At 52.6% G+C, this 15,000-nt stretch overlaps 2 protein-coding genes across 4 annotated transcripts in view; one reads left to right on the forward strand and one right to left on the reverse strand.

Moving 5' to 3' along the window:
* LOC144671843 (SPRY domain-containing SOCS box protein 4-like) overlaps nt 1-10,197 on the reverse strand; it is a 10,684-nt gene extending 487 nt beyond the window's left edge. Inside the window, exons 1-2 of one of the 3 annotated variants that reach the window (XM_078533893.1) lie at nt 9,100-9,790; nt 1-384 (exon numbers count right to left, since the gene is read on the reverse strand). The exon at nt 1-384 is cut by the window's left edge and continues 487 nt beyond it. In XM_078533893.1, the coding sequence (XP_078390019.1) occupies nt 257-384; nt 9,100-9,790 (819 nt within the window). In that variant the 3' untranslated portion in view covers nt 1-256. Of the gene's footprint in view, nt 385-9,099; nt 9,791-10,058 lie in introns of those variants that run through there. The other 2 variants (XR_013574027.1, XR_013574028.1) reach the window with 2 other exon arrangements.
* LOC144671692 (uncharacterized) lies at nt 6,669-8,719 on the forward strand. Its single transcript, XM_078533709.1, has 2 exons — nt 6,669-6,775; nt 6,917-8,719. The coding sequence occupies exons 1-2, from the start codon at nt 6,669-6,671 to the stop codon at nt 7,941-7,943; spliced, it is 1,134 nt and encodes a 377-aa protein (XP_078389835.1). The 3' UTR covers nt 7,944-8,719.
* Nucleotides 10,198-15,000: the final 4,803 nt, after the last annotated feature.

Here is a 15,000-nt window from a genome sequence, read left to right on the forward strand (position 1 = left end):
AGTGAGAGATTGTGAATTCAGCTAAGATAATGGAGCTAGTAAGAGCCTGGAACAGGGCAAGGTGTCCGTTAATCGTGTGGTGCTGGGAATGGCTATGATCATTTTCCTGGGCCCCCGAGCAGGAGAGAGAATGAGAATTTGTCAAAAATGTTTATTTCACAATAGATCAATAAATAATGAGCTAGAAGTGAAGCTGGTGTGTAGAGTTGGACAGTCTCTCTCTCTCTCTCTCTCTCTCGCTCTCTCTCTCCCATCCTCAGGAGTGTTGCAGATATTTCTTGATCGCCTTGGGCAGCGGTAACGCCTCGACCTCCGAGATCCGATCCCTTCCGAGAGCTCGGCGGATGCACCGTCGACAGAGATCGGCGAGAGCCAGCGGCTGCCCTGGGGAAGACAAGAGACCGGCCCTCAGCAAGCGATCCTCTGCAGCATTCGATCCCCGCGCTCTCTCCCTCCCCTCCCCCTTTTCCCATCGCCCCCTCCGCTCCCTCCCCACCCCACCCCAACACCCCCACTTCCCCCAGCAGCCACCAGCCTCGGCGCCGGCAGGCTATTCAACTGCAGTGGGCATCGCGGCAGGCAGCCTGACTGCAGTGGGCCTCCCGACGGAACGTGCATCGACACCTACGCGGGGCTTGATTTTCCCCCGTGTGAGCCCACTGGTCAGGTGGGCAAAGTCCGGACCCCCGAATTTCCGTTTCCCCCTCCCCCATTCTACCACCCACCCCCTCACAGTAACCCGGGCATCGATTCTGCCCCATCTTAAAATAGAGGCCTGGTGTACTAACACTGCTAGCCGAGCGCCTGCAGGGCGAATAGCAGGGGCAGCCTGGCAGCTGATCGACCGAGGGGTGAAGCCTAAAAAACCTTCCCCCTTTTGCTGCTCTCTAACTCCCCCCTGAGGGCGCTGACTCCCGGGTTGGGGGCTGTTCCTCAGGCGCTGCCCTGTTCCATGCTCCTTCCCTGACCCTGAAGGCATGGGCGCCAACCGTAAACTGATAACCCCTGCCAACGTCGACTGATCCAGGCCTCCGACTGTAGAAGGCCTCGGGCGTGAACAGGAGCCATGTCTCGGTCAGGCAGTTCTGAGAAAGTTTAGTTATGACAATCCTTGCGGTCGCTCTGATAAACATCAGCCTCTTCTCTCCAGATGATTCATACTGAAGTCTGCCCTCACTACTGGTCCATGTCGGCTCATTCAGTAACTCAACCAGTAAGCGGCCGCGCCCATCCGTATCTCTCCCCATCTGTCTCTCACCCTCCCTCTATTTCTCTCACCTTCTGCCATATTTCCATCGCTGTCTCACACCCAGCGTCAGCAGCTTCTTCTCAATTCCCAGCTGCCCCTTTCTAACCCCACCTCCCTGCACCCGGCCCATAGCCCTGCAGCCTACAGCACTTTACAGGTGCAGATCCAGGTACTTTTTAAAAAGAGTTTAGAGTTTCTGCCTCTACCACCAAGTTGGGCAGCGAATTCCAGACACCCTCTGCGTAAAAAAAGTTCCTCCTCATGTACCCTCCCTACACCTTCTGCCGCTTATCTTGAATCTATGTCCCCTGGTTCTGGAGTTCTCCACCAAGGGAAACAATTTTACCCTGTCCACTCTATCTATAATCTTGTACACCTCAATCGAGTCACCTCTCAGCCTTCTTTGTTCCAGGGAAAATAACCCCAACCGACCCAATCCCTCCTCGTAGCTCCTCTTTTTCCAACCCCGGCAACGTTCCTGTAAACCTTTCCTGGCAGCATCACCTCAGGCTCCAGTAAGCCCCTCGTTCGCCTTCCCCTTGGCTCAGTTCATAGCACTCCTCGCCTTTGAATCAGAGGGTTGTGGGTTCATGTCCCACTCCCGGAAACCAAGAACTGTGATTGTACTCGAAAGAGTTGCAACCTGTGACTGTTGATAACTCGAAAGAGTTCCCCCTAGGGTTGAAAGGGCTGAGGAATTTTGCGTGCAAGTTGCGCCCAGGATGAATGAGCTGGTTCCCGCTCACTGTCAGCGTCCGTCGGCGACCCTGACAGGATTAGGCAGTGCACAAGGACGCCGAGAGGTCCATCCTGAGACCGACCCCTTTTTTTTGTTGAAAGCTTTGCGAACTGACGATCAAAACCCGGGAGGACTAGAAAAACAAGTCGCTTGGCAGCATTGAACTCGAATCTCGCTGCAAAGGGAGCTTTTCGCCTGGCGCCCGTCGGGACAAACGCAAGAAAGGCCAAATTTCAGATGCTCACAACAATTCACACTGCAGGAGAAGAGACTGCGGATTGGTTAGCCTGCTGTTCTGATCGGAGGAGGCGCTACCTCGGAGACGGCATCAGGGCATCACATGGGATTCCCCCCAAGCCTCGGGTAATTCAAAAAAGGCACGAGGATTAAACGTGGAAACGTAGAAAAATAGGAGCAGGAGTAGGCCATTCGGCCCTTCGAGCCTGCTCCGACATTCAATATGATCATGGCTGATCCTCTATCTCAACGCCAAACTCCCGCTCTCTCCCCATGCCCCTTGACACCTTTAGAGTCTAGAAATCTATCTATTTCCGTCTTAAATATATTCAGTGACTTGGCCTCCAAACCCCTCCTGTGGTAGAGAATTCCACAGGTTCACCACCCTCTGAGTGGAGAAGTTTCTCCTCATCTCAGCCCTAAATGGCCTATCCTGTATCCGGAGACTGTGACCCCTTCTTCTAGACCCCCCACCACACACCCACAGCCAGAGGAAGCATCATCCCAGCATCCTGCCCTGTCAGAATTTTATATATTTCAGTGGGATCCCCTTTCATGCTTCTAAACTCCAGTGGATACGGGTCTAGTCGGCCCAATCTCTCCTCATACAACAATCCTGCTTGAACATATTCCTTTTTGTTTGCAGAGAGCGCGTCCCTGTGTATGAATATATGTCACTTCTAGCAAGCATAAGTGAGCCACGTTGAAAGCTCGGCTGATTATCTGAAATTGGTTGTTAGTGTAGTTATTAGCGCACTCAGGATCAAACAACATGGCCCTTTGGCTCTTCGTAATAGGCAAAGAACAGGCCATACACAATCCGCACGCTTGCAAAACCCAAAAACAAAATGTCCACTGTTAGACGTGATTCTGCGATTGGGCAGCACTTGCTGAACAATCCCTGAGTGCGCTAATAACTACACTAACAACCAATTGAAGATAATCAGTGGAGTGCGTAACATGGCTCATTTATACTTGCTAGAAGTGACATACATTCATGCACAGGGACTCATACTCTGAAAAAAAAAGCCTTGCACCTTTTCTTAACTAACTGGGGGCTCTGGGAGCCTATAGTTCCCCTATTGCTTTCTCCATGATCCAGCTATGGGCCAGCCATATAAATACTGTGGCGACAAGAGCAGGCCAGAGGCTAGGAATTCTGCAGCAAGTAACTCACTTCCTGACCCCCCCAAAGCCTGTCCACAATCTACAAGGCACAAGTCAGGGGTGTGATGGAATACTCCCCACTTGCCTGGATGAGTGCAGCTCCCACAACACTCAAGAAGCTCGACACCGCCCAGGACAAAGCAGCCCCGCTTGATTGACACCCCGTCCACAAACATTCACTCCCTTCACCACCGACGCACAGTAGCAGCAGTGTGTGTACCATCTACAAGATGCACTGCAGGAATTCACCGAGGCTCCTTATCACCTTCCAAACCCACAATCGCCATCTAGAAGGACAAGGACAGCCGATGTATGGGGACACCACTGCCTGGAAGTTCCCCTCCAAGCCACTCTCCATCCTGACTTGGAAATATATCGGCCGTTCCTTCGCTGTCGCTGGGTCAAGATCCCGGAACTCCCTCCCTAACAGCACAGTGGGTGTACCTACACCACATGGGACTGCAGCGGCTCAAGAAGGCAGCAGCTCACCGCCACCACGGGGCAATTAGGGATGGGCAATAAATGCTGGGCCCAGCCAGCGACGCCCACTTCCCATGAATTAATAGAAATAAAAATCAGAACAACTTGCCAACCAATCGGCATCCTTTTCTCCTCTGGTGTAAACTGTTGTGATGGTTTTGAAATTTGGAATTCTTGTGTTTGTCCTGATGGGTGCCAGACGAAAAGCCTCAGCCTCTCCTTGCAGCAATAACGAGAAATCGCTTATCTTATTTTTCTTTTAAAAGCTATTTTAATACTGGCTGACTGACAGTAATTCCTAATCGCGGCTCTCCAAAGGCAATCGGACGAGCACTTGGGAGGAAGAGGAATCGCAGGGAAAGGGCAGGGGGATTGGGCCTTGCTGAGTTGCTCCTGCAGAGAGCTAGCAGGGACATGATGGGCTCAATGGCCCCCTTCGGTGCTGGAACTGTTTCATGATTCCAGCTTGCAGCCAGAATTAGCAATTCTGTCCCAAATAGAAACTTAACCCCCCACCTCTGGCCGATTCAGGGCAGTGCTGGTTTTCACGTGTATGTCAACCATGCCCAGCTCTGCCTCGCCACCATCTCTCTCTCTCTCTCTCGACTCTGCCGCTGTTGCTGAATTATCAGGGCTGCCCTGTCCACCATCCCCTATCGGGTGAGCAGGCTTATCCCCGTCCGTGCCTCGTCCGTTACTGCTCGGCGCCGCTCATCCAGCTCAGGCCCCTGGCTGCTCTCCCATGTTCTGCCCTCCCTAAACCCGAGGCCACTCAACTCTCGCCTGCACCGCCCCCACCCACCGTGTCTTAACTCGCAGGAGCCTCGTTTTCTTCCCCCACACCACCCGACCACCCCGCACCCCAATCCTGCTCACTGACCGTCCTTGACTCCCGGTCAAGCGAGGCCTGGGTTCTCAAACCCTCATCCTTGCTTTCAAATCCCTCCGTGGCCTCACTGCCCCGCCTCCCCCACACCGCCCCCAGCCCAGCCCTCTGTGTAACTTCCCCCACCCCCACGCCCCCACCCCCACCTGCAACCCTCCGAAACCTCTCCGCTCCTCCAATCCTGGCCTCCAGGGGCAGCCAGGCTTCCCATCGCTCCACCGCTGTAGGCCTAAGGCCTAAACCCTCGGATCTCCCCACCCCACCCTCTCCGACTCTCTCTCTCTCCTCCTTTGAGGCTCGTCTCTTTGACCCAGCGACTGGGCGCCTAATATTTCCGACGTGTCTTGGCACAGAATTTTACACTGGTCGGGCGGGTCCGGGTTCAGTTCAGGCCCTGCCCTGCGTGGATCGCGAGCGGCAGCGCTGAGCGCTTACCTGTGCGGGCGGTTGGGGGGGTGGATGGGGGAGGGAGGAGATGGGTGAGGAGTCGGGTCCAGTGCGCAGTTCGCGCGAAAGAGCGCTTCAATCTCCCTGAGGCACGGAGCCACCTCGGGGAGGCTGAAGCGCTATTTAAACAAAATAAATAAAGCCAATAAAAATTGAACGAAAAATGTTCCCTCGTGTGTGACTGTTGTCACACGGGATGGGGCATTGTTTTTGTATTTGAAATGAAGGTTTTATTTAGACCATAAGACCATAAGACATAGGAGCAGAAATTAGGCCATTCGGCCCATCGAGTCTGCTCCGCCATTCAATCATGGCTGATAAGTTTCTCAAGCCCCATTCTCCCGCCTTCTCCCCGTAACCTTTGATCCCCTTACCAATCAAGAACCTATCTATCTCGGTCTTAAATACACTCAATGACCTGGCCTCCACAGCCTTCTGTGGCAATGAATTCCATAGATTCACCACTCTCTGGCTAAAGAAGTTTCTCCTCATCTCTGTTCTAAAAGGTCTTCCTTTTACTCTGAGGCTGTGCCCTCGGGTCCTAGTCTCTCCTACTAATGGAAACATCTTCCCCACGTCCACTCTATCCAGGCCTTTCAGTATTCTGTAAGTTTCAATCAGATCCCCCCTCATCCTTCTAAACTCCATCCAGTATAGACCCAGAGTCCTCAAACGTTCCTCATATGTTAAGCCTTTCATTCCTGGGATCGTTCTCCTGAACCTCCTCTGGACCCTCCCCAGGGCCAGAACATCCTTCCTGAGGTACAGGGCCCAAAATTGCTCACAATATACTTAATGTGGTCTGACCAGAGCCTTATAAAGCCTCAGCAGCACATCCCTGCTTTTATATTCTAGTCCTCTCGAAATAAATGCCAACATTGCATTTGCCTTCCTAACTACCGCATCAACCTGCAAGTTAACCTTAAGAGAATCCTGGACTAGGACTCCCAAGTCCCTTTGCACTCCAGATTTCTGAATTCTCTCCCCATTTAGAAAATAGTCTATGCCTCTATTCTTCCTACCAAAGTGCATGACCTCACACTTCCCCACGTTGTATTCCATCTGCCACTTCTTTGCCCATTCTCCTAACCTGTCCAAATCCTTCTGCAGCCTCCCCGCCTCCTCAATACTACCTGTCCCTCCACCTCTCTTTGTATCATCTGCTAACTTAGCCAGGATGCCCTCAGTTCCTTCATCTAGATCATTAGTGTATAAAGTGAAATTTAATTTGGTATTCGCTTTGGGAAACCTCCTCCCTGCTCTTGGATGAGGTTCTCTTGAGAAATGTAAAGGCCGCTTGGTCTTTTCGTCTGCAGACAAACCGTAAAGCCGGGCAGGCAGTTTACATTTCAACCTCATCAACCTGGTTAATGGCCTTCATAGGCCTTTCAATTCTCTCTCTCTGTCTCTCCCCCATCTGTATGCCTCACTCCTCTCTCTCTGTGTGCCTCTCCCCCTCTCTCATGTCAATCTCTCGCGCTCTCCCTATCTCTCCTTCTCTCTCTGTGTCCCTCTCTCTCTTTCTCTCGTGTCAATCGCTCGCTCTCTCCCTATCTCTCCTTCTCTCTCTGTGTCCCTCTCTCCCTCTCTCTCATGTCAATCGCTCGCTCTCTCCCTATCTCTCCTTCTCTCTCTGTGTCCCTCTCTCTCTCTCTCTCTCTCTCTCTCGTGTCAATCTCTCGTTCTCTCCCTGTCTCTCCTTCTCTCTCAGTGTCCCTCTCTCTCTCTCGTGTCAATCTCTCGCTCTCTCCCTATCTCTCCTTCTCTCTCTCTGTCCCTCTCTCTTTCTCTCGTGTCAATCTCTCGCTCTCTCCCTGTCTCTCCTTCTCTCTCTGTGTCCCTCTCTCTCTCTCGTGTCAATCTCTCGCTCTCTCCCTGTCTCTCCTTCTCTCTCTGTGTCCCTCTCTCTCTCTCGTGTCAATCTCTCGCTCTCTCCCTATCTCTCCTTCTCTCTCTGTGTCCCTCTCTCTCTCTCTCGTGTCAATCTCTCGCTCTCTCCCTATCTCTCCTTCTCTTTCTGTGTCCCTCTCTCTCTCTCATGTCAATCTCTCGCTCTCTCCCTATCTCTCCTTCTCTCTTTTTGTGCCTCTCTCTCTCGTGTCAATCGCTCGCTCTGTCCCTGTCTCTCCTTCTCTCTCTGTGTCCCTCTCTCTCTCTCGTGTCAATCTCTCCCTCTCTCTCCTTCTCTTTCTGTGTCCCTCTCTCTCTCTTTCTCTCGTGTCAATCTCTCGCTCTCTCCCTATCTCTCCTTCTCTCTCTGTGTCCCTCTCTCTCTCTCTCTCTCGTGTCAATCGCTCGCTCTCTCCCTGTCTCTCCTCTCTCTGTGTCCCTCTCTCTCTCTCTTTCTCTCGTGTCAATCTCTCATTCTCTCCCTGTCTCTCCTTCTCTCTCTGTGTCCCTCTCTCTCTCTCTCTCTCGTGTCAATCTCTCCCTCTCTCCCTATCTCTCCTTCTCTCTCTGTGTCCCTCTCTCTCTCTCTTTCTCTCGTGTCAATCTCTCGCTCTCTCCCTGTCTCTCCTCTCTCTGTGTCCCTCTCTCTCTTTCTCTCGTGTCAATCTCTCGCTCTCTCCCTATCTCTCCTTCTCTCTCTGTGTGCCTCTCTCTCCCCCTCTCTCGTGTCAATCTCTCGCTCTCTCCCTCTCTCTCTGTGTCCCTCTCTCTCTCTCTTTCTCTCGTGTCAATCTCTCGCTCTCTCCCTATCTCTCCTTCTTTCTATGTGTCCCTATCTCTCTCTCTAGTGTCAATCTCTCGCTCTCTCCCTATCTCTCCTTCTCTCTCTGTGTCCTTCTCTCTCTCTCTCTCTCGTGTCAATCTCTCGCTCTCTCCCTATCTCTCCTTCTCTCTCTGTGTCCCTCTCTCTCTCTCTCTCGTGTCAATCTCTCCCTCTCTCCCTATCTCTCCTCTCTCTGTGTCCCTCTCTCTCTCTCGTGTCAATCTCTCCCTCTCTCCCTATCTCTCCTTCTCTCTCTGTGTCCCTCTCTCTCTCGTGTCAATCTCTCGCTCTCTCCCTATCTCTCTTTCTCTCTCTGTGTCCCTCTCTCTCTTTCTCTCTCGTGTCAATCTCTCGCTCTCTCCCTGTCTCTCTCTCTCTCTCTGTGTCCCTCTCTCTCTCTCGTCTCAATCTCTCTCTGTGTGCCTCTCTCTCTCTCTTTCTCTCGTGTCAATCTCTCCCTATCTCTCCTCTCTCTGTGTCACTCTCTCTCTCTCGTGTCAATCTCTCGCTCTCTCCCTGTCTCTCCTTCTCTCTCTGTGTGCCTCTCTCTATCTCTCTCTCGTGTCAATCTCTCGCTCTCTCCCTGTCTCTCCCTCTCTCTCTGTGTGCCTCTCTCTCTCGTGTCAATCTCTCGCTCTCTCCCTATGTCTCCTTCTCTCTCCGTGTCCCTCTCTCTCTCTCTCTCGTGTCAATATCTCGCTCTCTCCCTGTCTCTCCTTCTCTCTCTGTGTCCCTCTCTCTCTCTCGTGTCAATCTCTCGCTCTCTCCCTATCTCTCCTTCTCTCTCTGTGTCCCTCTCTCTCTCTCTCTCGTGTCAATATCTCGCTCTCTCTCTGTCTCTCCTTCCCTCTCTGTGTCCCTCTCTCGCTCTCCCTCTCTCTCGTTCTTTGTCCCTGTCTTGTTCTCTCCCTCCCTCCCTCTCTCTCTCTCTCTCTCTCTCTCTCTGTGTGTCCCTCCCTCTCACTGGTAGCTCCGTCCTGGAGCCTCGGCCTCTGGCACAACACCCGCCGCTCGACCCGTCTCCGGCGCGCGGACCCGCCAGGCGCGAGCGAGAAAAAAACGCCCCCCCTCCCCCCCCCGGGCTCGGCCGGACGCCCCCCTCGGTGAGGCTCTCCGGGCGGTTTGGCCGGGGCGAGAGTCACGGCGCCAACCGCGCAGGCTCTTGGCCGTCGGTCACTTACGGTCCAGCCCGTTGAGGTAGCTGAGGGTGATGTTGGTGCCTCCCCACACGCAGCTGGCCATGGGGTACAGCGTCTTGCCCTTCAGCCCCTCGAAGGCCACGCCCAGGTACTCGCCGTCCACCAGGAAGCCCAGAGTCCCCTCGTCGGAGTCCAGCACGGCCAGGAAGCTCTCGGGCACGGGCAGCGGGTCCCCCGGCACCGCCGGGTAGCGCCGCCCGGCCCGGCCCCCGTGGTGCAGCCGGTTGCTCCCCAGCTCCCACCCCCAGGACTCGCCGTCCCGGCCCCCCAGCAGGGCCCGGTAGCCGGGCGACTGGAGGCGGGCGTCCGCCGTGCCCACCCCCACCGCGGCGTGGCTGCCCCTCTGCCCGGGCGGCCAGCGCAGCCGCCAGACGTGGAGCCCCCGCCGGTAGCCCACCCTGCCCCGCACGCAGTCGGTGCTGTCCGGCGTCCGGAGCCGGCGGGCGGTCAGCTCGGGGTCCTCCGCCGGGCCCTCCGAGGGCCGCATGTTGGGCGAGCGGTCCCAGCTGCTCCAAGCGTGGTGGACCTGCTCCTCCCTGGGCACGGGGGGCAGGTCCAGGAGGAAGTCCAAGGCGGCCGGAGTCGGCATCCCCAGCCCTTTAAAGTGCCGCAGCCCCTGACTCAAATCCTCCTCCTTCTCCTCCTCCAGAGATTTGATTAACCTCAGGCCCATTTTCCTGAAAAGCAGCAAATCTTTTCTACCCCCCCCTCCACCCCCACACCCGACTCTGTCCGAGGGGGGATTCCTGTCGACACTAATAAATAATAAATTGCCAGTTGACTTTATAATTATTTCTTTCCCCTCCTCCTCTCCCCCGCTCTCAGTCGGATTTCAAAGCCTGCCGCTCTCTGGGCTTTCCAAGGGCTTAAGCTGCAACCAAAGTGTTCAGAAGTTACACCTTTTATATGTATTCTTGCTCCGCGTTATCAGCTCCTCTTACGCACAGCTCCGATACCGATCTGTCCTGTGCTGGACTCCTCTCTCTTCCTCTCTCTCAGGCCGTCCCTCACACTGTCACTGACTCCCACTCAGCCCCAGAAGGTCATATAGTCGCGTCATCCCGTTCTCTCTTTCGCTGCTTCTCTCTCTCTTGCCACCAGCCCCCCTCCTCCCACCCCCCCACCCCCACCGTTTGTTTATCATTTCAGTGAAAGTTGAAGTCTCTCGTGTCAAGCGGGTGTTGTGCAACAGGCCAAGGCTCCAGGGTTACTGCAGGCCGGAGCTACCAGTGAGAGGGGGAGAGACACACAGAGAGAGAGAGAGAGGGAGTGAGAGAGAGAGCGAGACAGGGACACAGAAAGAGAGAGAGAGAGAGAGCGAGAGAGGGAGTGAGAGAGAGAGCAAGACAGGGACACAGAAAGAGAGAGAGAGAGGGAGAGCGAGAGAGAGAGCAAGACAGGTACACAGAGAGAGAGAGAGGGAGAGAGAGAGAGCAAGACAGGGACACAGAGAGAGAGATGGAGAGAGAGAGAGCGAGACAGGGTCACAGAAAGAGAGAGAGAGAGGGAGTGAGAGAGAGAGCAAGACAGGGACACAGAGAGAGAGAGAGAGGGAGAGAGAGCAAGGCAGGGACACAGAGAGAGAGAGAGAGAGGGAGAGAGAGAGAGCGAGACAGGGACACAGAAAGAGAGAGAGAGAGGGAGAGTGAGATGGGGAGTGAGAGAGAGAGCAAGACAGGGACACAGAGAGGGAGAGAGAGAGCAAGACAGGGACACAGAAAGAGACAGAGAGGGAGAGCCAGAGAGGGACGCTGAGAGAGAAGGAGAGACAGGGAGAGAGTGAGAGATGGACACGAGAGAGAGAGACACACACAGAGAGAGGAGCGAGGCATACAGACAGGGGAGAGAGAGGGAGACAAAGAAAGAAATGTACAGACAGAGGGGAGAGAAAGAAAGAGAGACAGGGAAAGAGACAGAGAGAGGAGCGAGGCATATAGATAGGGAGGAGAGAGAGAGACAGAGAAAGAAATGTACAGACAGAGGGGAGAGACAGAGAGAGGGATACATACAGCCAAAGAAACAAATATATAAATATATAGAGGGAGAGGCACAGAGAGGGAGAAAAACAGAGAGAGAAAGGGATGGAAAGAGACAGGAGGGAGCGAGAGAGGGACAGAAAGAGAGAGACAGAGAGAGAGGCATACAGACAGGCAGAGACAGGGACAGAGACGTAAAGACAGGGGGGAGACAGAGAGAGAGAGAAAGATGCATACAGACACAGAGAAACAAATATATATGTAGAGAGAGTGAGAGAGACAGGGAGAGAAACAGAGAGACAGGGGGAGAGACACATGCGTATACACAGACACAGACAGACATACAGACAGAGAGAGAGAGGGTGAAAGATAGAGAGAGAAGCATGGAGAGAGAGACAGGCACACACACACACACACACACAGATATACAGACAGTGAGAGAGAGAGAGAGAGAGAGCAGAGTGACAGAATGTCCCTCTGTCTCTCACTGTCCATCTGTCTCCCTCCCCCATTCTGTGTGTCTCCCATGTTGTCTCTGTCACTCTGATCTCTCTCCAGATTGAGATAGACACAGAGAGGGCAGATAGGTGGAGATCAAAAGAGAAATGGACAGAATGGGAGAGCAGAGATAGAGGAGGTAGTGGAGAGACAGAGAAATAAAGAGAGAGAGAAAGAGACAAAATAAGCAGAGAGAAAGAAAGAGACGGAAAGGAAGATAGAGAGGACGGTAGAGACAGGAAGACAAAGCCAGAGTTAGGGACAGAGGGAAATAGAGAGATACAGACTGCCAGCGAGATGTAGAGAGTGAAAGAGGGAAACAGGGAGATAGAGGGAGAGGTAGAAATCGAAAGAGGGACAGAGAACGAAACAGCGAAAAAGACAGAAAGGTAGAGACTGAGCCAGATAAAGATTTAATCCAGAGGGGATGAAGTAATGGGCGAGTTTAAATAATTCCAACCACGTGAAGGGGATGAGAGGGGGGTGGCGGTTTGGAAGGTGTGCGTTAGGCATTACAGGCGAAATAGACCGAAAGATGCGAAGCGATTAAAACAGGAGAAATGGCTGAGTAACAGGAGAGAACGGAAAATGCTCTTGATCCAAACGCACAGGCTGCAATATTCCACCATTCCCGGGTTTGGAGTTTGGTGGTGGGGAGGGGGGGTGGGTGGGGGGTATGTAATCTGCCAGGAGGATGGGGGATGGGGACCCTGTCACTTCCCTGTCTCCACACTCCGAGCGAGTCGATGAAGGTGTTGCCAACTGAGGCCCTCGAGTGCCCAACGAATGCTGACTCAAGGGCCTCATCTTGCCAGTTGCTGGTATTAACCCAGCGATGGTGGGTGGGGGGGGTGTGGAGAGGATGGGTGTTCTAAAAGGTCTTCCCTTTACTCTGAGGCTGTGCCCTCGGGTCCTAGTCTCTCCTACTAATGGAAACATCTTCCCCACGTCCACTCTATCCAGGCCTTTCAGTATTCTGTAAGTTTCAATCAGATCCCCCCCTCATCCTTCTAAACTCCATCGAGTATAGACCCAGAGTCCTCAAACGTTCCTCATATGTTAAGCCTTTCATTCCTGGGATCGTTCTCGTGAACCTCCTCTGGACCCTCTCCAGGGCCAGCACATCCTTCCTGAGATACGGGGACCAAAATTGCTCACAATATTCTAAAAGTGGTCTGACCAGAGCCTTATAAAGCCTCAGCAGCACATCCCTGCTTTTATATTCTAGTCCTCTCGAAATAAATGCCAACATTGCATTTGCCTTCCTAACTACCGACTCAACCTGCAAGTTAACCTTAAGAGAATCCTGGACTAGGACTCCCAGGTCCCTTTGCACTCCAGATTTCTGAATTCTCTCCCCCATTTAGAAAATAGTCTATGCCTCTATTCCGCTAAAGAACTTAAAAAAATTACGTTATACTTGATTTTTAACCCTGACGATTGTCCGCGGCCGTGTTGTGAATTATGTTGGCCCTGTTTTATGTGGACTGTCCTCGAAATTCAGCCATTCCTGGGCATCACTAGGGCTAGGCCGGCACTTACCGCTCATCCTCAGTTGCCGCTTGTTCAGACGGCGTTTCAGAGTCAACCCCATCGCTGTGGGCACGGAGCCACACGTAGGCCAGGCCCGGGTAAGGGTGGCAGGTTTTTTTTCCCCTAAAGGGGCATCCGTGGGCCGGCTGGGGTTTTTTTTTAATGATAATGGGTCATCGGGTTTTAACTCCCAGATCTTTAATCGGATGCAAATTCCACCATCCACCCAACCCAGGTCCCCAGAGCATTACTCCGTGTCTCGGGAATACCGGCTCAGTGACATTACCGAGAGAAGTAAGCGGCGGAGGCTTATTAGGCAGGGTTAAGAGCTTGCAAAAGTTTTTAAGCATACTGGAAGTCATGTGTCGGACTGCTGTCAAGTGGAAGGGTGTATTAATGCTGAGCTGAGATGAGCATGGAGGGCAGAGCGGTTTTAATGGGGAATTAATTATAGCTTCATACGGAGGTTGGGATAAGCAGACAAAATCATGTCCAAAACAGGACAAATTTCACGATGTGTTCAGGATAGTTCCTCTGCAGCAGTTTTCACCAACAAGGGAAGCTCACCATATTCGATTTAGTGAGTGATGCGCTAGGTTTAATCGATGGTGGAATGGTGCGTGAGCTTTTATCTAATAGCGATGTTAAATGATTGATTTTTAAAATTCATTCACAGGGATGTGGGCGTCGCCGGCTGGGCCCAGCATTTGTTGCCCATCCCTAATTGCCCCCTTGAGAAGGTGGTGGTGAGCCACCTTCTTGAGCCGCTGCACAGTCCCTGTGGTGTAGGTACACCCACTGTGCTGTTAGGGAGGGAGTTCCAGGATTTTGACCCGGCGATGGTGAAGGAACGGCCGCTATATTTCCAAGTCAGGATGTTGAGTGGCTTGGAGGGGATCTTCCGGGTGGCGGTGTTCCCATGCGTCTGCTGCCCTTGTCCTTCTAGATGGTAGACATTGTAGGTTTGGAAGGTGCTGTCTAAGGATCGATGGTGAGTTGCTTCAGTGCATCTTGCAGATGGTACACTAGAAGCTTTCTCACTGATCTTCAATTGTTTTACACATCAACAGATTTGCCCAGTTTACTGTGGACAGTTTCTGTCTCATCTTATCGAAATCAGCTTCACCTAAATCTAGATTCTTAGTGGCTGTTGTGCTTTCTCCCTATCAACATCCTGGGGGTTACCATTGACCAGAAACTGAACTGGGCCAGTCATATAAATACTGTAGCTACAAGAACAGGTCAGAGACTGGAAATCCTGCGATGAGTAACTCACCTCCTGACTCCCCAAAGCCTGTCCACCATCTACAAGGCACAAGTCAGGAGTGTGATGGAATACTCCCCACTTGCCTGGATGAGTGCAGCTCCCACAACACTCATGAAGCTCAACACCATCCAGGACAAAGCAGCCCCGCTTGATTGGCACCACATCCACAAACATTCACTCCCTCCACTACCGACGCACAGTAGCAGCAGTGTGTGTACCATCTACAAGATGTACTGCAGGAATTCACCAAGGCTCCTTAGACAGCACCTCCCAAACCCATGACCTCATGGATGATGAATAAATGCTGGCCTTGTCAGTGATGCCCATATCCTGTTAAACATGAAGAAAAACAAGGAATTTAGTGTGATACACAAACATTTAGGGGTTTATACCCCTCAGGATCAAGAGCTTTATTTGTATATCAGAGCATAAAAACATAGGAAATAGGAGCAGGAGTAGATGCTGTTCCAATAAGAGAGTTATGATTGATTAAGAGAGAAAGGGATTATGGATGATTGATAAAGAGACAGAGAGAGGGAGAGAGACTTAGGTAGAAACAGATGGACACACAGTGGTTGAGAGGGAGAGATGGAACATCAGAGGCAAAGA

Source organism: Cetorhinus maximus, chromosome 34 (assembly GCF_964194155.1).
Source record: "Cetorhinus maximus chromosome 34, sCetMax3.hap1.1, whole genome shotgun sequence".
In the NCBI taxonomy this organism is placed as follows: domain Eukaryota; kingdom Metazoa; phylum Chordata; class Chondrichthyes; order Lamniformes; family Cetorhinidae; genus Cetorhinus; species Cetorhinus maximus.

Excerpts from the sequence above, each read along its gene's own strand:
- LOC144671692 (XM_078533709.1), top strand. The coding sequence starts at position 6,669 with ATGTCAATCTCTCGCGCTCTCCCTATCTCTCCTTCTCTCTCTGTGTCC. Across the intron at positions 6,776-6,916 it reads CTATCTCTCCTTCTCTCTCT|TGTCCCTCTCTCTCTCTCGT; the intron begins GTGTCCCTCTCT and ends CTTCTCTCTCAG.